Raw genomic sequence first — 27,685 nt, forward strand, 5'->3', positions numbered from 1 at the left:
CACATGCTAGAAAAAGGCAAGTTTACACACCATAGAAAAGAAGCTAGAAGACACACTGGGATATCACATCGCTTATTAAAAACAGAAAACACAAAAGCACGAAAACATAAGCTTAAGCTATTTGTACGCAAACATAACAGATATGCAAGTATATTTGTCAGTTCACAAACCTAACATAATGGGCAGGATTGACCAGTAGTTTATCCAGAATGTCTCCAAACATCTAGTTGCCAGCTGGGACATGATATACTAAATTATATCATTCTTATTCTGTATAATAATATGAGGTATTCTGAATTGTTGGTAACAACAATGCTAAATGCTTGAGAGACTGCACTTTTTAATCATACTATTATACACTTAAAGAGGACCTGTCAGCCCGACTGCCGTGGCGGAGCTCGCCCACCCCCTCCCCACCCCCGGCGGAGCCCGGCATACTTAACTCTCCTTGGAAGTCCAGCTCCAGTGCGGGACTGAGCATGCACGTTATGCAGACCATCAGAGATGAGTCTGACATCCATAGAAAATGCCAGGTTCCCTTTAAAATGTACCTGCCATTTCATTTTGTATCAGTGGGGGTCTGGCTGGTGAGACCACCATTCACTAGAGCGAAGAGGCAGACCCGTTCAGCAGTGCACGCCCCTTCATCCTGCTATTACTGCTGAAGTGGCAAAAGACAGCATTATAATGATGTAGACAAGGAGAGAAAGGAGCGCTGCACCTCACACCTATGGTTGACACTAATGCCTCTCGGCTACATTTAAAAACCAACGCCAGGATGTTGGTTATAATTTGATCAAACCATACTGCCCCATGTACCACGTACACCTACACTAACTCAACACTGTGTTAGTCAGCGACCGCCAACCCCGCAAAGCGAGCACGAACAGAGAAGGGAGGCCATAGAATGGCCCTGCAACCCCACTGTCACAGGACCAATCCTCAAGGGCCCCCCCAAAAACCCTGCAGGCACCTCCGGTGGAGAAAAAGGTCACCAAAAAATACAAATGTGAACATGGTCTTTTCACTCACCATTGCTCCTGCAGGTAGAATGGATAGGAGGTACTAGTTAATGAGGTGCACATCATTATAATGATGTGATTGCCAGAGGTTCCATAGGCTCCTATTATATTTCCATCAGGGCTGTGGAGTCGGAGCTAGTTTTGGCTGGAGTCGGAGCTAGTTTTGGCTGGAGTCGGAGCTAGTTTTGGCTGGAGTCGGAGCTAGTTTTGGCTGGAGTCGGAGCTAGTTTTGGCTGGAGTCGGAGCTAGTTTTGGCTGGAGTCGGAGCTAGTTTTGGCTGGAGTCGGAGCTAGTTTTGGCTGGAGTCGGAGCTAGTTTTGGCTGGAGTCGGAGCTAGTTTTGGCTGGAGTCGGAGCTAGTTTTGGCTGGAGTCGGAGCTAGTTTTGGCTGGAGTCGGAGCTAGTTTTGGCTGGAGTCGGAGCTAGTTTTGGCTGGAGTCGGAGCTAGTTTTGGCTGGAGTCGGAGCTAGTTTTGGCTGGAGTCGGAGCTAGTTTTGGCTGGAGTCGGAGCTAGTTTTGGCTGGAGTCGGAGCTAGTTTTGGCTGGAGTCGGAGCTAGTTTTGGCTGGAGTCGGAGCTAGTTTTGGCTGGAGTCGGAGCTAGTTTTGGCTGGAGTCGGAGCTAGTTTTGGCTGGAGTCGGAGCTAGTTTTGGCTGGAGTCGGAGCTAGTTTTGGCTGGAGTCGGAGCTAGTTTTGGCTGGAGTCGGAGCTAGTTTTGGCTGGAGTCGGAGCTAGTTTTGGCTGGAGTCGGAGCTAGTTTTGGCTGGAGTCGGAGCTAGTTTTGGCTGGAGTCGGAGCTAGTTTTGGCTGGAGTCGGAGCTAGTTTTGGCTGGAGTCGGAGCTAGTTTTGGCTGGAGTCGGAGCTAGTTTTGGCTGGAGTCGGAGCTAGTTTTGGCTGGAGTCGGAGCTAGTTTTGGCTGGAGTCGGAGCTAGTTTTGGCTGGAGTCGGAGCTAGTTTTGGCTGGAGTCGGAGCTAGTTTTGGCTGGAGTCGGAGCTAGTTTTGGCTGGAGTCGGAGCTAGTTTTGGCTGGAGTCGGAGCTAGTTTTGGCTGGAGTCGGAGCTAGTTTTGGCTGGAGTCGGAGCTAGTTTTGGCTGGAGTCGGAGCTAGTTTTGGCTGGAGTCGGAGCTAGTTTTGGCTGGAGTCGGAGCTAGTTTTGGCTGGAGTCGGAGCTAGTTTTGGCTGGAGTCGGAGCTAGTTTTGGCTGGAGTCGGAGCTAGTTTTGGCTGGAGTCGGAGCTAGTTTTGGCTGGAGTCGGAGCTAGTTTTGGCTGGAGTCGGAGCTAGTTTTGGCTGGAGTCGGAGCTAGTTTTGGCTGGAGTCGGAGCTAGTTTTGGCTGGAGTCGGAGCTAGTTTTGGCTGGAGTCGGAGCTAGTTTTGGCTGGAGTCGGAGCTAGTTTTGGCTGGAGTCGGAGCTAGTTTTGGCTGGAGTCGGAGCTAGTTTTGGCTGGAGTCGGAGCTAGTTTTGGCTGGAGTCGGAGCTGGAAAAAAATGTACCGACTCCAGCTTTAAAAAAATCTTTAAAAAATGTAGAATTGAATTTTGAAATTAATTTTACAAGTTTTGCTCATGAATATATATTATGAGCAACATTCTAATAGGACACTGACCCTATTACATAAGGGTGGTCATGGAAAAGTTGTCGGTCACTATTTGGCAGTTTGTTTCTGAGCTGGAAGAGTCCATTGTGTGGGGGGAGATCTCTGCTGTTCTCTTCCTGGATGCTGGATGACTGTATATGAGCAGCAGTGTAATATGAAGATATCCTGTGTAATATAGAGGAGGAAGAGAAGACATAAGTAGTGTAGTAGTAACCTCTGTCCTCAGTGTGGTGTTTTCTCTCTGGGAGAAGATTGTGTGTTTTTCTTCAGTGTACTATGGCTGCAGCTGTGTGTGTGTGCGTGCTATGGCTGCAGTAGGTTGTGTGCGTGCTATCGCTGCAGTAGGTTGTGTGTGAGCTATGGCTGCAGCAGGCTGTGTGTGTGCGTGCATGTGCTATGGCTGCAGTAGGCTGTGTGTGTGTGTGCTATGGCTGCAGCAGGCTGTGTGTGTGTGTGCTATGGCTGCAGCAGGCTGTGTGTGTGTGTGCTATGGCTGCAGCAGGCTGTGTGTGTGTGTGCTATGGCTGCAGCAGGCTGTGTGTGTGTGTGCTATGGCTGCAGCAGGCTGTGTGTGTGTGCGCTATGGCTGCAGCAGGCTGTGTGTGTGCGTGTGTGTATGCTATGGCTGCAGCAGGCTGTGTGTGTGCGTGCTATTGTGTACCCTATCACTGTGTGACCTCTATATCACTATGTGTGACCCCTCTCTATATCACTATGTGTGACCCCTCTCTATATCACTATGTGTGACCCCTCTCTATATCACTATGTGTGACCCCTCTCTATATCACTATGTGTGACCCCTCTCTATATCACTGGTATCTGGCATTGTTAGCAGTGTTTCTTTAAGTATGGTGAATATTTAGTTAGAAACATAGAAGATTGTCAGCAGGAAAAGGCCACCTGCTCCATCTAGTCTAGTTGTGAGTAGTTCAGGACATGGAGGCTGGAGACTAGCTGCATCTACTGCACACACAGGAGAAGCTGCGAATATGAATAGGACTGCCCATTTATAAAAGGAACAGTAGCCGGATTCGGAGCTGCGGCTTACAGACTCCACAGCTCTGATTTCCATCCACTGCCACTTTAGCAGTGAGCACAGATGAAGGGGCAGAGCGCGTGCTGCTGAACACGTCTGCCGATTAGTTCTAGCAATCAGTGGGGTCTCAGCATTCGGACCCCGACCAATACAAATTTCTGACATTTGGCTATAAAATGTCAGAAGCTTGATGAAATGACAGGTACACTTTCAAGTACTGGCTCGTAAAAAAAAAAAAAAAAACACAATTTATACAAAAACTCTTATAGAGGCATCATATTGGGTTAACAGTCAAAAAGAAGCTTCTGAAAAAAAAGCTCCTGTGGAAAACACAGTCATCTTTGGAATAATGTCAGCTGACAGAGCTTCCCGAATGGCACAGCAAAGAAGAACTGGCAGAGTACGGAAATGTACAGTACGCAAAAAAGTCAAGTACAGGAAAGCGAAGCAGGCCAGACGAGGAGGAGATAAGAGAGATAAGCTGGCCATAGACATAGGATAGCTGTCCGCTGGACATTCTGCTAACAGCTCTCTCCCGATTACCCTCCATATACATGATTGTTTAGCTCAGTTGAACATTCGTGTGTTCTAAATAGAGAGGAGGGGTAAGCCATTTTTTAGGATCCTATTCCACGGAGCGATAATCGGCCGAATTGGCCCGATTTGGCCAATTATCGTTCTGTGGCATAGACACAACGATCAGCCAATGATCGTGTCATCGGTTGATTGTTCGTTTAGCTTCAAACCTAAAATCATCAGACACCAACCGTGCATTGCTGCATGAAATAGCGATGCGCGGCAGGCGACTGATTATTTTATAAGCACCATGCTTTACCTAGGCATGTTGCAGGTCTTCTCCTGCGCTCCTTCTGCCTCCCGGTCCCACACAGCAACAGCTTCGGTACTGCCTGTCTTAGCTGACAGAGCAGGATCGCCGAGGCCAGTAATTGGCTGAGCAGTCTGTCTGCTCAGACAGGCAGTACCGAAGCTGCTGCTGCACGCAGGATCGGGAGGAAGAAGGAGCCCTGCAACATGGTTAGGTAAAGTATGGTGTTTAAACAAGGGCTGCAAGGACATCGGTAACAATGTCCCTGCAGCCCTCGCTAAACGATTATCAGGCCATGTAATAGGCCCAGTAAACGAGTGCCGATCTTGCAGATCAGCACTCGTTTGCATTATTGATTGGGCCGTGGAATAGGGGCCTTAGACTCCTCTGGTGGTTGCTTATTTCTCAGAGTAAAAAAAAACAAAAGAACAAAAAAAAAAAAAAAAGGATCAAGCAGTTCTAATGGAACATGCCTGATCCTTCTTTCCCCAACATCATTTGTCAGGTGAGAGTTAGAAGACCCCCATACACATTTGCCCGTTGTTCTAAATAGAGAGGAGGGGTAAGTCATTGCCTAGGATCCTTTTCCACGGACCCCCATACACATTTGCCCGTTGTCGGGGTCCGAAGAAATTAGCACATTTCGCTATAAATGTACAAGATTGTTGTCAGAAAAAGACCTACAGCTATACAGCCCAGCATTTCCCTACCACCTGGCTGTCAGAAATCACTACTCCTAAATCATTTTCTCCTGAATTCTTTGCTAGCACGGAACCAGCCAGACCACTGCTTTTAGAGCAGAGTGGTGGTCGGTAACCTAAAAAATGAGCTTTCAAAACGGGTTATTGGGCGCTACAAAAACATGACCCCTTTCCTCCAGAGACAGCTCCACTCTTGTCACCTGTTCAGGTATGGTTTGCAATTAAGCTCTGTTCAATGAGTCACAAAACCCAACAAACTCAAGTCAAGAGCGGTGCTGTCTCTGGAAGAAAGTGTTTTTGCTAGCGCTGGATAACCGCTTTAACAATGGGAGGGAAAGAGTGGGCATATCATGAGAAGTTTACAACTTTGCTAAATGAATTTGCAAAAAAATATTTACCTCGAAGTGCTCTACAAGTATAACTATGCTAGCAAACAAAATATGTATATACTCTAAACATACACAAGTGTCAGACCACCAAGCCTAAGACAAAGGCCCCCTTTAACATATTTATCTATAGACAGCTGTTACAGCTAAACAATAAATGCTTACATCCTTACAATAGTCAGTGAAATAAATGTGTGATACTATTTCTTTAAGAAAGGTTGCAACTATATTACTGGTCTGTAATGTAAACAGTAAATACACTAGTATCCCTTTTTACCCATTGGAACCACCACCCATCAAGAATTCACCACACTTACATGATTTCAGCACCTAGAGAAGATTAAAAAGTGGCAAGGTGGGCAGGATCATACCTGTGGGCGACATGCATAGGCGGTGAAGAGCTAGCTACATCGGGGTCTTCCACTTCATAAACTGTTGCGTCACATTCATTTACATCTGAAACTAGAGTGAATGGCAAGTTTTCATATTCTGGGATTTCTTCATAGTGACAGATATTCTCATATTCAGGCATGTCAAGTTCTGATGACACCTGAGGTCTATGTGTTAACAGCAAATTCTCATCTAAAGACACAGAGGCTGGGTTGTTTCCAAAGTCATTCTTGTTTTTCTGTCTTTTCTTAGATGAAGGACTGAAAGAATCAGCAGACTGTGCTTTTGCAGGCTGCTTCATCTTTTTTTGTAAAGTAGGCGATGTAGAATGTCCAGTACAAGAAAATATATCTGAGGTGACGTTGTCTGCCAAAACGTTGCCGCGAGAGAGAAATTTCTGAAAGTCACTTTTTATGATGCATACAGATAATTTCAGGTTGAGCAACTTCTTTAAGGAGCTTTTTTTCGGACTGTCGGGTAAGGGTTTTTCTATTCTGTCCATATCAACAGCAGATAAAGATTTAGCCCTTGGCTTGGTACGGGGAGTTGGCACTTCATTACTCACAGTCTTTAATGTCTCTGGACTACCTAAGAAAGGTAAAATCGGGTGCTGCAATTTCCATACTGGCTTCTCAGAAGTTGGTAACTGTTTGGAGCAGAATCCTAAAGAACCCTCATTGCTGGAAGTCAGCAGTTTTTCCTCTGAAACAGCTTTTTTCAGCAGGCCAGCTGCAGGTAAGCTGTATCTTTGTGGCTTCTTAGGGGCAACTCTGGGTGAACCTACATTTGATGCATTTTTCTCTGTGGCTGTATTCTTTACAGGCATTTGCTGTTCATAAGTAAGTTTTAGCTGCTTTGGTAAACTCATGGATAGAGTACTACATCTTTTAAAGCTGCTGTTTTCTTCAGAATTTGTGCGTTCTTCAACATATTCCCCAATAGCTTCCTTTTCTGTATCATTTGTAGTCAATACAATGTCTGAACTAAGTAGCACATCTCCTTGTTGAGCTTCACTACTTTTGCAATTTGGATGGTCATCTCTGTCTGAAGTGGGTTTATCAGACTCTCTGTGTGCTAAGGAATGGTCAACTCCATTCTGTACCTGTTCAAGATTTGTTTGAATGCAGTTCTCACCCGTTTCTGTAGTTCTATCCATGCAGTCCTGTCGTACTAAACATGGCGTGCGCAGCTTCCTGGGTTTTGGAACTGGAAGTTTTTTATGTGGAGGAGGAGTCCGTGCTAGAAGGCTGGAGTTTGCATTGCCTTCTGTAGTTGATGGTTCATTCTCAGGTAATAAACCATTGCATTGTTTCCCATTATCAACAAATTCAGAAATTTTAAGAAATTGAGAAGCACCATTGGAGAGACAAGCAGTAGGCTGATGATGTGACTTGGGACGGTTTTCAGTGTTTCTACCAGAACTACTGACCATCTTGATATCCTCCTCGGCATTTTCTTGCTTGCAGGTATAACCGTTGACAAGGGCAGTATGTGGTAATACATCCTTTAACTTCTCTTCTACAATACTGTCCTTCAAGCTAACTTGGTTTATTCGTGAAGGCTTTGGCTGTTGACTACAAGGTTTCCTCCTTGTTCTTACGCATGGAGTAGGCTGCCCAGATATCTTCTTATTTTCTAGATTTTCCAGCTGTTCTATTGCTTTCTGATTTTTCTGCAAGTACTCCCCATTCTCAGGCTTGTGACTGCAGTCACTGTTACAGGAGCAGAGGGAAATAATATATGTGGAGCTTGCATTACTGGCTGGAGTCTCTAGTTTACAGATTAGGTTTTCAGAGCTTTTGTGCCCCTCTGTGCTTTCAGTACTTGACCTGATGGTATTATGTGGTGTGTCTTCTGTAACAGATGAACCTTTGATGACCTTTGGTTTGGGCGCAATTGTCGGCTTTGATTTTTTTGGTACCAATTTAGGTTGGACTAGATCCGGCTTGGGTGCAATAGGTGGTGGGCTAGGTTTCTGGCCCCCACCACTTTTAGGTTTAGGAGCTACTGGAGGTTTCTTAATATCTGTTTGAGAAAGAAAAGAATAAAATTATATTTTTTTTATCAACAGTGATGGTATTTTTGTCAACTAGTATAGGCCAATGCATATGATCCTGTAAAACAGAAGTACTACTAACAATGTGTAAAAGGTCTTTGGTATAACAATTTCCTAACATAACGGAAGGCTTTGGCAGTCCCATAATGAATAGAGTGGCAGCAAGCATGCTTAAGACCCTCCCCCGAGTGCTTTCACCTTTTCTGACCAGCCCTTCAGCCTACATCACCATCTTCCCGTCATATACACAGATATATGGGTGATCTTTATTGGGACATTTAGGGAGAGAGGAATGCTGTCTTGTGCTGAAATGTAATATAAAAAGCAGAGAAGGAGTGAATGCAGTAGGAGCTGCAACCTCAGCCTTCAGTGAAATGAGATGTTCTGCAACAGCTTTGAGAGAGGAATTAGCAGGAGTGCTGTGGGAGGAGAGTAGGGAGGATTGTTATGGAGAGTTGAGGGAAAGGAGTGCATTATGTAAACTGTAGTTCTTAGCAACTGTTCAGTCAGGAAGTATACCAGCAACCAGGGCTGTATTTACCACTAGGCACCCGTGGTCCGGTGCCTAGGGCAGCACCTTGCAGGGGGGCAGCACCAGGGAACAGGTGCTCCTATGCTCCTTTACAAAGAAGCTGGTTAAAGATATAAAAAAAACAACAACTTTGATTTGCAATAAGAATAAAAAAATCTCACACACATTGTGAGTAGAAAAGGATTTGCAGATAACGAACAGTAAGCGGATATGTAAAAAGGATGTGAGTCAAAGTATCCTACAAGGGACTGCAGTATAAATAGCACTTGTGTGTTGTGAAAAGACATGGATAACCGGTCTTCCTGTGCAACCTATACTATCACACTTCTAGTATATTCCTATCACACTTACAGTATAATACATTTGTACCAGAAGCACATTTAAGCATAGGAAGTCACTGACTATTTTTCGGATTTGGCTATATGAAGATTGTGTTCTATATAGAATGAAAATGGTTGTGTCAGTAAACATGATTTTATTAAATGTAATAGCCATAGCTTGTTCACAAGACATTCTCACAATGAATACAGTGTGGTCAAACACGTGGGAGATACGCTACCCCTCTCAAAAAGTCACACACTGTATCTGCAGCTTCATTCATGTGGCCAGGAAGCTTTCTATGGTTTATGACCTTCTGCATGTGACAATTTTACATGTGATTTGTACCTTTACTAAACTATAAGTTAGTTAAAAGCTGCCTATACACCGCTTTAAAATAGAATTTTACACGCCATTGCAATCTTTTTCTATAGACTGAGCCAGAAAAAAATCAATGAATTTCTTCAATTTTCTTACTATTGCTCCAGCAGTTGTCTCCTTCTCACCCAGCGTCTTACTTGGGGTTTTGTAGCCAATTCCAGCCTTATGCAGGTCTATGATCTTGTCCCTAACATACTTAGAAAGCTCCTTCGCCTGTTGTAGAGGTTAGAGTCTAAAATCCCTAGTTAACAGGTGCCTGGGTGAACGGTAGATCGTCCGGGCAGCCGATAGTGGCGGTCTGCTGCCGCCGCTTATGTTTCACGGAGCAACGGCAGCAGATCACTGCTGTCACAGTCATTTGTTTTTCAACATGGTTGAAAGACAAACGACTGCAACGATCAGCCAACATGAACGAGGTCGGCTGATCGTTGCCTTCTACTCCACGGGACGATTATCGGCCGTAACGCCGATAATCGTTCCGAAGAATAGGGCTTTAAGGGTCCATTTACACAGAAAGATTATCTAACAGATTATCTGCCAAAAATCTGAAGCCAAAGCCAGAAACAGACTATAACCAGAGATCAGGTCATAAAGGAAAGCCTAAGATTTCTCCTCTTTTTAAATCCATTACTGGCTTTGGCTTCAAATCTTTGGTAGATAATCTGTCAGATAATCTTTCTGTGTAAATGGACCCTAACTGACTGAGTCTGGACAGGTGACAATTTAAGACAGCTGTCTTTATTGCAGGTAACAAGCATCTATCTGATCTGTAGGAGCCAGAGCTCTTATGCTGGGTTTACACGGGACGATAATTGGCCCGATCGCACGATTAACAATGTCGGAGTAACGATTTTTTTAATCTAACGTTCAGTGTTTAGACGGTACGATATATTGTACGGAAAAATGCGTTTACACGTATGATTATCGTTCGAATTCGATCGTTATCGTGCAAATTCGCACGATAATCGTTCAGTGTAAACCCAGCATTAGGGTCCATTTACACAGAAAGATTATGTGTCAGATTATCTGCCAAAGATTTGAAGCCAAAGCCAGAAAGACTATAAACAGATTAGGTCATAAAGGAAAGCCTGATATTTCTTCTCTTTTCAAATCCATTCCTGGCTTTGGCTTCAAATCTTTGGGAGATAATCTGTCAGATAATCTCTCTGTATAAATGGACCCTAGGGCCCTATTATAAGGAGTGATAATTATTCGAATCTGGCAGATTCTGTCGATTATCGCTACGGGTAAGAGAGAAAACGATCAGCCGATAAAAGATTGTTTCGTTAGGTCCAGACCTAAAATCATCGGGCATGCATTACTACGTGTAATATTGATGCGCTGCCGACTGATAATTGTAGCATAATATAGTATTAACTCACCTTACCACATTACCGGGTGTCCTCGGATGCCTTCCTGGTGTCTGCAGCTCTGCCTTCTGTTCTGGTCTCTGCACTGACAAGCTGTGACCGCTCAGCCGATCACTGGCCGTGAGGCTGCCGGCCGCTCAGCAAATTACTGGCCAAAAGAGGCCGCTCAGCCAACCTCTGGCCACAGCCTGTCAGTGCAGAGACAAAAACAGACGGCAGAGCTGCAGACACCAGGAAAGCTTCCGAGGACACCTGGGAAAGTGGTAAGTTGAGTTAATACTATATTATTTTACAATAAAGGCAAGGGCTGCGCGGACATCGGTAACAATGTCCATGCAGCCCTTGCTGCCCAATAGTCGGCCTGTGTAATTGCTCAGTAAACGGGCACCAAGCTAGCAGATTTATGATCGGGCCGTGTAATAGGACCCTTAATGCATGGTAAGGAATCAAATACATATTTCTTACTGCAAAATGCAAATACATTTATATAATTTATGCAATGTGATTTTCTGGATTTTATTTTTGATATTCTATCGCTCACTGTTAAAATTAACCCTTAAAATTATAGACTGTTCATGTCTTACAAAAATCAGAAAGGGATAACTGTATAGGTCTTGGTTTGTTTATTTAAAAACTATTTACTGTTAACAGAAAACCCCTTTAAAAGGCCATAACTAGACAACATGCATTGCCTCTCTAACTCCAGGTAAATGTAGAGGACAGACAAATATCCTTGGGCTATGTTCCCACACAGTATTTTTGCTCCGTATTTTGCAACCAAAACCAGGAGTGGATGTAAAACACAGAAAGGAACTGTTCACACACTGTTAAAATTAAGTGCCTGGCTGCCATTTAATGGCAAAAAATTGCTGTTATTTTAAAACAATGGTTGTTGTTTTAAAATAACAGTCGTTATTTGACATTAAATGCCAGCCTTGAACTTAATTTCACCAGTGTGTGAACGTAGCCTTTCTGTGTTTTACATCTACTCATTTTGGTTGCAAAATACTGACCAAAACACTTTGCAAAAATATTGTGTGTGAACATACCCTTAAAGTGAATTGTCTAGTAGAAATACAACCCAAGATATCCTTGTTGATATTATCACATTCAGAACCTAATAAGGGAGTGAGACTGTTATATATTCCCAAAAATGGAAAATGTTCCTAGAATTAATGTCTGTGGGAAACTAAATTCACAACACTGTAAGTGAGAATCACAATGTGTTTTAACGTGTGGTTTTCTACAGTATGCTAAAGCTAAAAATGCCCACTATAGGACATGTTGCAATTTGTTTTTTAAACAGCAAAGCCTGAAAAATATCCATTATTAACTCACTATGTGAATGGGGTGTCATAAATCTCCCCAGCCAAAAATGGTTTCATACCTCCTCTAGAAAATGAGGTGTTGAAGGTTTTTAGCATCTTTCTACACATGTAGGATGGGATATCATTGGCAGGGTAATGGTTTCTGCAGGCAGCACTTAGTGGTTACAAGTGGGTGTGTAGAATTTTCCATAAAATGAAAAATAAAGGGTGCAGTAGATGAGAATTCTCATAGACAGTTTGCTTCTTATATAATGAATATATAAACCACACTATTTACACTGCAAAATAACCAAAGTGAAGGAAACACAGAATCATTATAAAAAAGGAACAAATTGCCCTTGTGTGTCCTTCTCCTATGCATCAATGTCTGCCATTTCCTTTTCCTATAGTCCATACACTGTTAACTCCTACAAAATTGTCTCTCAGCCGTCAGGGTCTTGCACTCAACAGCAGGGGGTATTCAATGAGGCATGTGTTCTAAGTGACATGTAAATATAGCATTAGATATAGAGTTCATTCACTCCTATCACATATACTTATAAGTTGTTTAAAATAATTGATATAAAAACTCTAAGGGGACATTTATTAAGTCCGGCATTTTTTACGCCGGACTGCCTCTACATAAATCCTGTGCGCTTCGGTGCGCACAGCCGAAAACCTACACCACCTGAAAGGTATCTTTTATAAATCACGCAGACTCCGAATGGAGCTGCGTCACCGAAGGGTGGGGGGAATAGTCACACTGGGGGGGGCTGCCCCCAATGCATAATGCCGGGCTGATGCATGCCAAAAGAATGGCGCTGAGCGCAGGAACCGGGCAGCATTTTTTTTTTAAAGGACGATGCCACCAGGATGCCCGTGACAACGACAATCTCCTAATGTAAAAAAAAAAGCAATGTACCTCATGGTACATTCATCTTAACATAAACTGGACCCGTGTATATAAATTAGAGGTGAAGTGTCATCTGTGCATAGAGTGATGGGGAGGAGTCATGCAGTCTGGTCCCTAAGCACACCCTCCTGGTGTGTCTGATGTCCTGTGGGCTGTGCTACAGCTGGCTTGTGATGATGTAGCAGCATGACCTGACACTGTTGTTTCAGGTCATGCTGACTCAGGTAACATCAAGACTTCAAGTAATATGAAAATATGGAAACATTGTCCATACAAGCCAGGACAATATTACAAGGCAAGACTACACAGATTGGAAATGACTCACAATATAGACTCTCTGTAATACCATTTACAAAACAGGATAGGTTTGTTCTAGTTCCAGGAATATGTGCTTTAGTGTAGCATATGGCTTTGCCTTCATAGTGGTATTGCTCAATCATAATGGGGGCACATGGATATTCTAAGAAAGTATTTACAAGAACATTCATCAAAATTCAACATAGCAAGGACAACAGAACAACTTCTATCCAGGGGCGGACTGGGCCACCGGGGGACCGGGGAAACCCCCGGTGGGCCCCAAGCAGGAGTAGGCCCCGCCCCCCAGTCAGGGAGCACGGTCCCCCCGCATCGGGGGCCCCCGTGCTCCTGGGGGGCCCACTCAGCCGCCGATAGCTGGCCGGCACCTTCCCTTCCTTGTGATCGCAAGCTTGCGATCACAAGGGTGCTGCCGCCGCCGCCGCCCCGACAGATAAGCAGCTGCTGGTCCCGGCAGCGTCATCACCACTGAGCTCTGTGCGGCTGCTAGGACTTCCGATTCACGTAGCGCATACCGGAAGTCCCAGCCGCTGCGGAGCTCAGTGTTGATGGCGCTGTCCAGGACCAGCAGCTGCTCGTCTGTCGGGGAACAGAGAAGAGACCAACGACGGGGGAGCGTGTTGACAGGTGAGTTGAGTTTCGGTTTTGTTTTTTTTTTATCATAGGAGGGAGATGGACAACATGAGGGGGGTGGGGGAGAGATGGACAACATGAGGGGGGTGGGGGAGAGATGGACAACATGAGGGGGGTGGGGGAGAGATGGACAACATGAGGTGGGTGAGGGAGAGATGGACAACATGAGGTGGGTGAGGGAGAGATGGACAACATGGGGAGGAGAGATGGACAACATGAGGGGGGAGAGATGGACAACATGAGGGGGGAGAGATGGACAACATGAGGGGGGAGAGATGGACAACATGAGGGGGGAGAGATGGACAACATGGGGGGGGAGAGATGGACAACATGAGGGGGGGAGATGGACAACATGAGGGGGGGAGATGGACAACATGAGGGGGGGAGATGGACAACATGAGAGGGGAGAGATGGACAACATGGGGGGGAGAGATGGACAACATGGGGGGGGGGAGATGGACAACATGAGAGGGGGAGATGGACAACATGGGGGAGAGATGGACAACATGGGGGAGAGATGGACAACATGAGAGGGGGGGGAGATGGACAACATGGGGGAGAGATGGACAACATGAGAGGGGGAGATGGACAACATGGGGGAGAGATGGACAACATGAGAGGGGGGGATATGGACAACATGGGGGAGAGATGGACAACATGGGGGGCTATAGGGAGGAGATGGACAACATGAGGGGGGGGGATGGACAACATGGGGAGGAGATGGACAACATGGGGGGGAGATGGACAACATGGGGGGGAGATGGACAACATGGGGGGGAGATGGACAACATGAGGGGCTATAGGGGGGATGGACAACATGAGGGGGCTATAGGGAGGAGATGGACAACATGAGGGGGGGGGGATGGACAACATGGGGAGGAGATGGACAACATGGGGGGGAGATGGACAACATGGGGGGGAGATGGACAACATGGGGGGGAGATGGACAACATGGGGGGGAGATGGACAACATGAGGGGCTATAGGGGGGATGGACAACATGAGGGGGCTATAGGGGGGGGATGGACAACATGAGGGGGCTATAGGGGGGGATGGACAACATGAGGGGGCTATAGGGGGGGATGGACAACATGAGAGGGGGGGGAGATGGACAACATGAGGGGGCTATAGGGGGGGATGGACAACATGAGGGGGCTATAGGGGGGAGATGGACAACATGAGAGGGGGGGGAGATGGACAACATGAGAGGGGGGGGAGATGGACAACATGAGGGGGCTATAGGGGGGGATGGACAACATGAGGGGGCTATAGGGGGGGATGGACAACATGAGAGGGCTATAGTGGGAATGGAAAACATGAGGGGGCTATGGGGGGGGATGGACAACATGAGGGGGCTATGGGGAGATGGAAAACATGAGGGGGCTATGGAGGGTTGGACAACATGAGGGGGCTATAGGGGGCAATGGACAACATGAGGGGGCTATTACTGAGGAATCGACAACATGAGGGGGCCATATGGGGTGAATGGACATGAGGATATCTATATTGAAGAAGGACAACTTGAGGGGGCTATATATATGGGGATGGACAGCATAAGGGGGGTACCTATATGGGGGATGGACAATATGGGGTGCCATTTATAAGGGGGACAACAGAGGGGGGACCACATACTGTAAGGAATATATATATATATATATATATATATATATATATATATATAGAGTAAGGGCATACAGGGGCCAATACAGATGTGCAGTTTGTAGAGAGATGAGGATGGTGACATAGTGAGGAGCCTAATATGTCTGTCTGGCAGATTCTGTGGATTCGTGGCTCATAGAAGTTCTCATTATGGCCCAGGACGGATGGAGAAGATGAAAAGGGAAGAACTCCGATCAGAAAAGACGTCCCCTGTGAGTCACCTGATATATTTGCACTGTAATGTATATGGTGTATAGAACCTGTGTAGAGCTGGGGCCACCTCTATATGACTGGATGAGGTGATGGTGATCTGTGTACAGTGAATCTTATTCAGTAGCAGTGGTGGTGTTAGTCAGTATGTGGTGGTATTAGTCAGTAGCAGTGGTGGCGTTAGTCAGTATGTGGTGGTATTTGTCAGTATGTGGTGGTATTTGTTGCTCGTAATCCGGTACTGTTTTTTATTGTTCTTAGTATACTAGATTTGGTCAGTAACAATATAGGGATGGTATTGGTTGTGGTGTGGCGGTAATATTTTTCCCTTGTATACTGGTATTATTGGTATACAGGATTTGGTCAGTAACAGTATGGCGGTAAAATGTATGGTGATAATATTTCCCTCTGATATACTGGTATTATTAGTAATATCACTCTCAGTATACAGGATCTGGTCAGTAACAGTATGGCGGTAATTGTGGCGGTAATATGTATGGTGATAATATTTCCCGCCTATATAATGGTATTATTGGTAAAATCAGTCTCAGTATACAGGATCTGGTCAGTAATAGTATGGCGGTAATATGTGTGGGGATATTTGCTCTTTATATACTGGTGTCATTGGTAGCTGTATGATTTTTGTATCTAAGTATACAGCGTTATCATACAAAGGAAATAGTCTTATAGCCCAATTACACCGGCCAATTATCGGTAACAAGCGCTCCTAGGAAGCCCCATGTAAAATTGTCAGAGATCAGCTGACAAGCAAATGCCCCATAGTCGGCTGATTTGATCTTTTGTGCGGCTGTAAAAATCATTGCTGTCGGCTGCACATCTCTGTGTATTCCTGCCCTGCTGATTAGCAATGGTTTGCAGCCCTACACTGCCCCATATCACGCCGTGTAACTGGACCCTTATTAATGTTACCATAGATAAGTATGGTGGCTGAAGGGTGGGCCCTAAGAATGATTTCCCCTGGTGGGCCCAAGGCACTCCAGTCCGACACTGCTTCTATCTATAGTAATGCGGTAAAGATTGACCGAAAAGAATGATAAGAGTTACTTACAAGTTACAACTGGCGTTATCGCTCACTATGATACTATCCCTCCCAGCACTATGCTATATCCTTGTACAGTGAGAACAAAAGTATCCACTGACAAACAAATATCCAGGGAAGACGAGAAGAGTTAAACAAAAAACAACTTAGCAAAGGATATAGACATGGCAATAAAAGAATGCGACAGTGAGCCATCCCCCGCTACCCTTTCATAGCCCTTGTGCCTTGGGGCTATAGGGCTCAGTATTCAACTGCTCATCATTTCAAAGGAAACAATTAGTTCTACAGGAAATTACCAGAAATCATTGACTTCTTTTTCGACCATACATTTATACTGCTTGAAATTTGCCACATCTGTGACAATATCTGACCTATTATATGTGGACGCACATCAACAAAATCACCGAACAGTTAACTGAGTGCCAAAAATAGTAGCAGATAGGTGCCCAACCATATAGGATTACATGAGTAGGTCTGAGGGACACTTCACAGAAAAGTGGACACACACCTTTGTTTGCACAGGACACACAGATAATGTTTCACTACAGAAAAAACTATGCCTGCATGTAGATTCTCTTGTAGGATCCATCTGTAATTTCAATTATAGCGCACACCATAAATATAGGTTATAGGTGTTATTTACAGGGAATTTAGCTTTCACATTGAGGGGGAAAAAAGGAAGCTCTCTCTGTACAGCTGACTATATTGAGAGATACAGACACATTTCCATATTTACAGAATACACCAACCTATGGCATCATGCTGCTCTATAACCATGTCCTCAGATGTACACTTATTTTTAGAAAAGTTAGGAAGTAACCTACATCCACTATGAAAATAGCCTGATCTTTTGATGAACTTGATACTAGCAAGAACAATGGCTTTCTTTTACCCAGATACAATAGCCTCAAGGAAACGTTTGATGATAATGAGGATGATGATGATGATGATGATGATGATGAACTGGCTTTCACTAGAAAAGCAAGCCACAGCACTGGAGGAAAATGCCTGGATTTTGGTATCAATACATTCCCATTTGTACAAGATATTATTTCCACTATCCTTTATGTCATTTTGGATCCATAAATGGGACAGCAGGGATGGGGTACCTTCAGCCGTCCAGCTGTTGCAAAACTACAATTACCATAATGCCTGGACAGCCGAAGGTTCCCCATCCCTGGCTTAAGGGTCCTATTCCAGGGGCCGAGGGGGGCCCGATCAACGAGATCACCGCTCGTTTACTTGGCCTATTCCACGGCCCGATGATCGTTGAGCGAGGGCTGCAAGGACATGGTCACCAATGTCTTTGCAGCATCATACATTACCTGTCCAGGCTTCTCCGCGCTGTCTTCATCCCAGGGTACTGCGCGCTCTATCTTCTGAATGGCCGGCCATTCTGAAGATAGAGAGCGCGGGACCCGGGGATGAAGACAGCGCGGAGAAGCCTGGACAGGTAACGTATGATGCTGCTGCCAAATCGTCGGTCGCCCGCCGCGCACTGCTATTTAACCGTAGCGATGCGCAGTGGGGGAACGATGATTTTAGGTCTGGCCCTATATGAACGATCAGCCGATGACACGATCGGCTGATCGTTCTCTCTATTTCACCGAACGATAATCGGCCGAATAGGGCCGATCCAGCCGATTATCGTTACTGTGGAATAGGGCCCTATAGCTAAATTCCACAAGCAGAAAAGGTTTTCAGAAACCTTAACCAAATCTTCATTTTAGTCTTTACTAACATACATGAATTGTTTCTTTAAAACCACCATGCAGTCTGAACCTGGCTGGGTCTCAAAACCAGATATAAAAGATGGTATCTGTACTGTGGAAAGAGCATTATATGTATTTTATGCACAATGGCACCATTTATGGTACAAATATTCTGTTTACAAAAGACTTGTGTCTGTGCTTATTCAACAGAGCATAAAGGGAAGAACTAATAAAAAAAAACAGCATCTCAAGTAAAAGAACGCTGACTTAAAATACGCCAGATTTATTAAGAGACACATGCCTTATTTTAATTTTGGTACATCTCACGCACTAGACAAGAATCAGACTTCTAGAAATATAGAAAATCTATATCCTGGTACAAGTTATGATAAATCTGTTGGGCCATTAATCCCCACAAACTTTTTATAAATGTACTGTTGGGCAAAGGCAAAAAGTGGGGGAAATGTGGCTTGCACAAAAAACTGCAACTTGTATATGCCAGGAGTCTGATTTATAGCCTTGATAAATTCCATTTTAGTGTTTTGGTCCACTTAAAGACAAGCCACTGTATCAATATGACTGTGGTCTAATGCAGATTTTTACCTGTTCAAATATGGAGAAAAAAAATACGTCACTAACCTTCATGCTGTAGCAAATCAATTCTTACATTGTCATACCAAGAAATGCAACACCAATACAAACTGCCTAACTGGTATAAATGCATACAACACCATATATTTATTGCTACATGGTTTGCAGCAAGGTCTTCAGGGTAGTTACTATAAAGATGGACTAAGGCGGTAGGATGCTATGAATGGATAGGTTAGACTGGGGCTGTGCATGTCCTTGAAGTACAGCTGGTTGAATTAGGTGAAAGGGTCAACCTATATTTTTAGCTTTCTCACAGGTCACAAGGAGTCCACTGTCTATATGGCATCTGGGCTATTCAGAGATTCCTAAAGCTACATAGAAATATAACATAGTTGGATAATAGCTGAAATCATAAACATAACCTGTAAAGTCATTCAGAAACATTGTAGCCCAGTCCTTGCAGTGATCACTATGGCAATGATACTCAGCATTCATGCTGCTTTGTTGGGTATATTTGGCTTGGGTTAAACAACGTAGACTAGATAGAATATTTGATTGAACCCTAGATATATATGGTCTTATGCACACAGTCATATTCTATTTTTTATTTAAATCTTTATATTTCATTTAATACCAAACATTTCCATAAAAATTATCCAAATCTTTCCCTCTGTCTCCCCCCCTTCTTCCTCTTCAGCGTCTTCCATTCATACTCTTAAAAATATTCTTCATATTTTGCTGTGGATTATCTTCTAAGAAGCTGCAACAGACATTTTCTACGGACAAATGCACCTTGTGAGCATAGCCTTATAGCGCCCATCAGTAGCGGATTATAATAGGGGCATTTCGGGCGGCAGCCCGAGGCCCTGAGCTCCTGGGGGGCCCATGACCACCCAAAAAGACTTATACTTTCAGTGGTGTACTGTCTCCTGGCTACACTTCCGCCATGATTTGCAAAAAATCACAGTTTTTTTATGGCAATTTTGCACAAATCAGGACATCATGACATTATCTATACTGTACTATGAACGCCAGGCTAGTGCTGCCATAGTTACAGTGGGGTGGGGGGGCCCAGGCTTGGTGAACAGCCCGGGGCCTATGGTAAAGTTAATCCACCCCTGGCGCCCAGGCACAATTATGAAAGGTTGTTAGAACCTGCCAACTTTGGATAATGTTGGGGAGAGAAGTGATGGGCATGTAGGGTTGGGTAGTTTCAACTACCCAACCCTACTGTTCTCAAGAGAGACATTGCTTCTCCAGTGGCGTCTGGCAGTAGCTAACCCCACAGAAGACACATTCATGTTCAGCCAAGCTACTAGTAAGTATATAGAAGGCATGCGGAGTGACAGCTGTCAGTGGACTGTACATAATTCCCAATGTGTATTTTGGTATGGATTTAACTCTATACACTACAAAAAAAAAAAGAATCTGAGTTTTTAAAGTAAACCCCAAAACGTACATGCGGCAAGAAAATCTGCATAATTCTGTCAAAACTGTATATTTTCCACTACATGTGTATGAGGTTGTAGTAACCATATTCACATGTGTTGTGCAATACATTGCTGCAGGATTACAGTAGAATTCACACATAAATTCTACAACATATATTATGCATAGCTATAGAGCTTTTGTAAAACAAACCCTGTAGGAACCCATTTACTTAGAACAGATCCATTAAGTTTCCATTATATAAGAAGTGTACGGCAGACTGGAAAGAGCTCTGGAAAGCTGACAGATGGTAGACAAGCAGTGATGTGAGCAGAGCCTAGAAGCCGCCATGCTTTCTGATATACAGACTGTGACAGCTCTGCAGGGAACACAAGAGGAGTCTGCTTTTAAGCTGGTAAATAGGTTTCTTTGGCTTTCCATCAGCTGCACACAATGATTCATGGCTATCCAATACAATCTGATAAAGAGGAAACAATCAGTATTTCAGGGAGCTTTATTGGGTCCTAGCAGTAAACTATGGGTGAATGACTTCCATTTACAGGCCGACCCCTCGTAACTACCATCATTGACAATGTGGACTTGTGAGCTGGAAGGAAAAAGTTCCCTGGAAAGATCATGAACCATTATTTCTCATAGAGAATGCCGACGTTTATGTGGACCAAACATAATATGAAGGCAACCAGACACATGGATAATGCTGGCCAATCTGCAGGCAGCATGTTATAAAGTAAGAAGTGCTGAGCCGAATGATATATAGTTTTGTGGGAAAAGTTCCAGGGTAACTTGTCATTTAGGGTAGTATTAGATGACCCAATCATTATAGTAAAAGAGTGCTGATTTTTTTAGTCTATTACACAGCTCCATTTTCGTGCAGCAAGGGCTGTATGGACTTCATTAGTGATGTCTGTGCAGCCCTTGCTTTAACTATATACACACCTCTTTGCACTCCCAGTGTTCTCTTTGCTTCTGCCCTCTGCCCAAAGCCTCCGGTTGAACTTTAGTGCCAGTCTCTGAACTGACAGGCTGCTTAGGCTGGTTGTGGCAGTCCCGTCCTGGCCAGTGATTGGCTGAGCATCCTGTCACTTCAGAGACCGTCTCTGAAGTTGCACCAGCGGCTGCCAACAGAAGCTAAATGAACACCAAGGAGCCTGGAGAGGTAATGTATAAACTCTAAGACTTTATTTACAGATTCATCAGTTGTTGGGCATGCATCGCTATTATATGTAGTGATGTGCAGTTGGCAGATGGTGATTTTAAAGTGACTGTACCACCAGGCCCAGGCTGAAGCACTGGAGGCTTGGAACCCTATCATAGAGGGGCTAGGGTTTCCTTCCACTAAGGGTGGGTCGGCCGGCCTCCAGTGCTTCAGCCTGGGCCTGGTGGTACAGTCACTAAGTCAGGACCAAAAGATACAATGATGAGCGTTGTCTTTATTACACAGAGCAATAATCTGTAAAATCAGCCTGATTCGGCAGATTATCGCTCTGTGTAATAGGGCCCTTATTCATATAACTATCTACCTATTCTGGGTTAAGTAGTCAAGTGGGCAGTCCTACTTGGTAATTGACAGCTGTTTATATGCACATTTATATACAGATAACTGTCAATCACTCAGTGGGACCGCCCACATGACTACTTAGCCCATAGTGTGCGGACATTTGTTATATAAATAACAAGCTATCCTGGTACTTTTCCCATCAAACTATGTATCATTCTACTCAACTACTCCTGCTCTGCAACATAATTCCTGCAGATTGGATAGTGTTTCCAGTGTCATAGGTTTCCTTTAAGTGACTACATTTTGTCAGTTTGAATACCCTTTAAATAAAAAGGGGTAAAGCGTTCATATATCTTTACCCTTCTTTAGGCCTCCTCCCGCCATGACCCAGAAAAGAAGAGGGCCACTAACAAAGAGCAGCTGTGGCGGACCAGGCCAGCTGAGTCTTCACAAGCAGTCCCCTTTAAGTTACATAAAGCCCTTTATAGACTAACAGAAAACTTCAGTCTACAGTAAAGTCTGAAGAGTCATTTCGCAATGCTCTTAGATTTCCCAGCCATCTGCTATACTGATGTACAGAAAGAACCGCGCACATTTTTTTAGTGTTTTGCAGGAACATGTGGAAATGACTCTAGTTGGAAGAAAACTACAGTCTGGAATACGTACAATAAACATCCTGTTCGCGGAGCACAAGCTGCATACAAGGGGAAGCACTTCACCTCTTCAAAGTGTGACCCCCAGATCATGATATAGACAGACAGTGACACTAAACATTTCCTTCCTGAAGACACTGGAGGGCTTGTAGTGCGCCTCACTGACTTCCAATAGGACCGCCTTAGAAACATGACAATTACATGGAAACGGAATGGCGATTACTGAGTTCAGGAAAGACACAATATACTGGCTGTTTCTCCTTACCAGGCTCTATACTAGTCTAAAGATAGCCAGGCATGGTAGACAGCTTGAAAACACCACCAGGGCTGGTGCTACCTTCTTTACCGACCCCTTGGTGACATGTAGCCTATATATACGGCGCAGTCACCAGGTAGTTAGCACCACCCACTGTACATGTCCGACGCTGTGATAGAAATGGCTTAGGAGCTAGGCCCATGCCATTGCCCGCAACTAAGTGGTTGGACACAGAGGTGTCACTCCATTGGCTACTTGTAATGGTAGTGTGCTGATGGGTTGTCATGGCAGACAAGGGCCACCAAATAAAGTTATAAGGTCCTGGCTTTTTTCACCACCTCAAAAAAAAAAATCTAAGTGGTATTCCAAGCTAGATCACTTATATTCTTTCCACTGGCCAGGGGGATAAGTGTCAGATCTCAGGGGAACAAACCACTGGGACCAAAGTATTTGTTCTGAATGAAGCAGAAAGTGATGATGCCGGGGTCCCACAGCTCCATTCTTGGTCTATGGGGCTGCTGGAGACAGTGGAGTACAGTGCTCTGCTATCTGCAGCAGCTCCCATAGAGAATGAATGGAGCACTGGAGCCCCTGTGTGACTCCCCATCCCACTCAAAACAAAGCCTGGGGTCCCTGTTCTTGGCAGCAGTGGGACCCCCCTCAGTCTAACAGTTCTTCCCTCCTGTGGATAGGAGATGAGTGATCCAACCTGGATATACTCTCTGACAGAAAAAGTTATGACACTCAGAAAAGTAGAAAATAGGACCACTTATAAAGTAAAAGCAGCTGACCCCCCTCCCCCACGTCTGCTGCCAGGTAGGGATAGCCTAGATAAGAGCACATTGTAGCAACCCACCAGCTGTAATGGCAGCAGTACTGAGCAGGGTTCCATTCACTGACAGCACACACATCCTGGAGATAGTGTGCAGTGTAAGGTATAGGTCACACATATAGTGTATATACGTGTGCTCCCCGCTCCGGGCACACGAGCTCCTCGTACATCCCGAGCAGTCAGCCTGTGCACCACCCCCACATCCCGCAGGGAACTCCTCAGCTCCACAACTCACCACAACTCATGTTCTCCCGTGGAGTGTCCCTCTAATCCATAGTAATCCGCGGGTGCTCCGGCCAGCGAACTCCGCCGTGTGCCCCACTGTCCGGAGGAGGGTCCGCCTGGCGGAGGTGCCGAGCCCCACTGTGGTGAGGAGGAGGACGGCGAAGGGAGGGCCCGAGTGACGTCACAGCCCCCAAACCGCGGCACAAGACGCTTCACTACCGCCGCAAGGACTGAGTCACTAGATAACGCACATGGATCCAGCCCCTGGCACAATGTATACTAGGAGTAGGAGGGATGTGTGTCACCTACATACCACGTCAGCCAGGCATCACTTGACACATATAAATGACACAAGTTTGTCTCACCAAAGACTTTTCCCTGAATTTAGTAAGAGGCATGCTTCTTAAAGGGGAACTGTCAGCAAGTTAGACAACTCTAACCTGCTGATATGTCCCTATTGCAGAGGAGACGCCAAGGAGGAAGGTATGTCTCTTATCTTCCTCCTCAGCGGAATGCCGGTGCAGTTAGTTGTGTGCTCCAAGGTGCAGTGAGACCATTAGGAGCACTGGAGCACCCTTAGGAGCACTGCCCGCAGCCATAGCACTGATCCGGCCGGCCCACTCTATTCATTATCATCATAAAGGGACGGGGCTGCCAAGGGTCGATCGGTGCTATGGGGGCAGGTTGTGCCCCTAACCCCCCAGTGTTCCGCGGGAACACAACTAACTGCACGGGAACAGAGCTGAGGAGGAAGGTAGGAGACATACCATCCTCCTCGGCATATCCTGTGCAATAGTGACATATCAGCAGGTTAGATTCATGTAATCTGATGATAGTTCTCCGTTAATAAATATGGGGTGGGGATTTAGGTAATGGATACGTGCTGCACAATATAGTGACAAAATTTGGCTTTACATAAATCCCCTACAAGCCTCTCCGTAAATTCACTGAATCTGAGTCTGCCCTGATCCAGAGCTGATGTAGATTTTTGCCATGATCAATGTTTCCCAGGTCTTCCTAGCATCCATTGTCCGCAGCCACCAATAATCAAATGCTGCACACTTTAGTTCAGATGAACCTGAGCATGCTCAAAGTTTGCTCAGCTCTACTCCTTAGTAGAGATGATCGAACAGGGCTGAAGTTCAGGTTCATACGAACCCGAACCATCGGCATTTGACTCCCGCTGCCTTCCCGTTCCATAGAGAAGGCAGAGACAGCCCGAGTACCACCTGGAAAACAGGGATACAACCTATTACCTAGGCCGTATCCCTGTTTTCCAGGTGGTACTCAGGCTGTCTTCACCTTTCCCATGGAACGGGAAGGCAGCGGGAGTCAAATGCTGATGGTTCGAGTTCGTATGAACCTGAACTTCAGTCCTGTTCGATCATCTCTGCTCCTTAGTAATAGGGGTATTTGCACCCCAATATTTCTCCTCATTACAGCAGTATCCTATATGTGACCATATACTACTGTTTGGGCACACAGCTAGAATGGTTTTAGGGTGCCATATCATACAGTGGGAAATGCTTGAGCGCCTGTTTTTTTTGTATGACAAGTGAGCTTTTTAAATAGTACTGTAGAGTGTATTTTGAAGAGTAGAGTGGCATTAATTCTATTCTTTCAGTCATTACATATATAATTATACTAAATTTATATTGTTTTTTTATATTTTTACTGCTTTTTTTTTAATGTTACTTTTTTTGCACAATGAAAAAAAAACACTTAAACGGGTTATCACGAGATTACAACTATCCACAGGATAGGTGTCAAGTAATCGGTGGGGGTCCTACTGCATTTAAAGCATTGAGTATTAACTTTCTTTCTTCTGGGCCGTCCATGTACAGCACAGATTGGGAAGGGGTTAAACCCACAAAAAGTTAACTGAATAAAATTGACTATCTCAGTACAATGGCTTCTGTTAAGAGCATTTCCAATTGGCAGTTCTTGTGGAGGTGTTCCTGAAATGCAGTGGTGAGTACCTACTAAAAGTCTCCAAGAAAGAAGAACAGGTAAATCCACATCATGAGTTCCCAAGGGTCACTGATGCATGCAGACAGTAAAGGCAGAAATGCCCAGTGCTACTGTAGCACAAATTGCTTAAAGGGATAGTGCGGCACTTACTATTTTTTTTTAAAGGAAACTTGTCGCCAAGACAATGCTATCTACCTTCATACCTCACACAACCGCCTTCAAGACTTTGCCCGAGCCTCCCCCATACTCTGGAGCTCACTACCCCGACACATTCCTCTTTCATCCACCATCAAGTCCTTCAAAAGTAACCTGAAAACCCATCTCTTTAAACTAGGCTACAACCTTTAACAATTCTGCATTACACTTGACTGACTAGCTTTCTCTCCCAGTACCTTATACAGTCATGGCCAAAAGTTTTGAGAATGATACAAATATAAATTTTTACAAAGTCTACTGCTTTAGTTTTTAAAATGGCAATTTGCATATACTCCAGAATGTTATAAAGAGTGATTAGCTTAACAGCAATTACTTGCAAAGTCAATATTTGACTATAAAATGAACTTTATCCCCCAAAACACATTTCAACATAATTGCAGCCCTGCCTTAAAAGGACCAGCTAACATCGTTTCAGTGATTGCTCCATTAACACAGGCGTGGGTGTTGATGAGGACAGGGCTAGAGATCAATCTGTCATGATTAGGTAAGAATGACACCACTGGACACTTTAAAAGGAGGCTGGTGCTTGGCATCATTGTTTCTCTTCTGTTAACCATGGTTATCTCTAAAGAAACACGTGCAGTCATCATTGCACTGCACAAAAATGGCCTAACAGGGAAGAGTATCGCAGCTAGAAAGATTGCACCTCAGTCAACAATCTATCGCATCATCAAGAACTTCAAGGAGAAAGGTTCCATTGTTGCCAAAAAGGCTCCAGGCTCCAGGGCGCCCAAGAAAGACCAGCAACCACCAGGACCGTCTCTTAAAAGTGTTTCAGCTTTGGGATCGGGCTACCAGCAGTGCAGAGCTTGCTCAGGAATGGTTTATAAATAGTGAGGTTCCGGCACTCCAAAAATAGGTTAAAAAATCCAAAATTTATTAAATCATTTTAAAATTCAGCTGAACGTGTCATGCTGTGTGGCCAAGTGGACTGATGCGTTTCGCGCATGCGCACTTAGTCATAGTCTGGTGGTCAGTGTGCAACCAATGGTATAAAAGCAAATAGTGGCCAATGAGGTTTCTCCCAATGCAGGTATATGCAGGTGGGATGAATGTGTGCAATCAGTAATCAGGTTCTGTTTGTGCACTGCCCAGTCAGTATAGCAACTAGTTCACACTACAAATTGTGAGTTTGCTGAGTGTTATGCTGCAGTGTATATCCGCAGTTGCAGTATGATGAAGAGGATAGGGTATAGGGTGTAATAGAATATGGTTCACATTGGGGCGTGCTTATAATGATAGCGGCATGGTCCCATGTTCATAAATTAAAATGTAAAATTCTATCATATGTTGGATGACCAAACCGCATAATGTGAACACTGCCCTGGATGCTAACTTGTAAGATATGTTGGCAATATATATACATAAATATAGACAGAAAGGGAATGTAACCCTCTGTTGAATGGATAAAAATGTGGATGTGAATTAATGTAAATATATATATATATATATAAACAGCCACCGCCAGGAACCGTGCACCCTCCTGCATATGCCGAGTTCAACTACGGATGGTGCCAGGGAATAGAACGGCACTGTACGCGGGAACTAGGCTGTGGTTAAAAAAAAAGCTG

At 44.7% G+C, this 27,685-nt stretch overlaps 1 protein-coding gene across 1 annotated transcript in view; it reads right to left on the bottom strand.

Annotated features, from left to right (window-relative positions):
• FGD6 (FYVE, RhoGEF and PH domain containing 6) overlaps window positions 1–24,153 on the bottom strand; it is a 76,493-nt gene extending 52,340 nt beyond the window's left edge. Inside the window, exons 1-2 of the mRNA XM_069974287.1 lie at window positions 23,938–24,153; window positions 5,940–7,983 (exon numbers count right to left, since the gene is read on the bottom strand). Of these exons, the coding sequence (XP_069830388.1) occupies window positions 5,940–7,983; window positions 23,938–23,947 (2,054 nt within the window). The 5' untranslated portion in view covers window positions 23,948–24,153. The remainder of the gene's footprint in view (window positions 1–5,939; window positions 7,984–23,937) is intronic.
• Between the last annotated feature and the right edge of the window lie 3,532 nt (window positions 24,154–27,685).

Source organism: Dendropsophus ebraccatus, chromosome 1 (genome assembly GCF_027789765.1).
Source record: "Dendropsophus ebraccatus isolate aDenEbr1 chromosome 1, aDenEbr1.pat, whole genome shotgun sequence".
NCBI classification, from domain to species: Eukaryota; Metazoa; Chordata; class Amphibia; order Anura; family Hylidae; genus Dendropsophus; species Dendropsophus ebraccatus.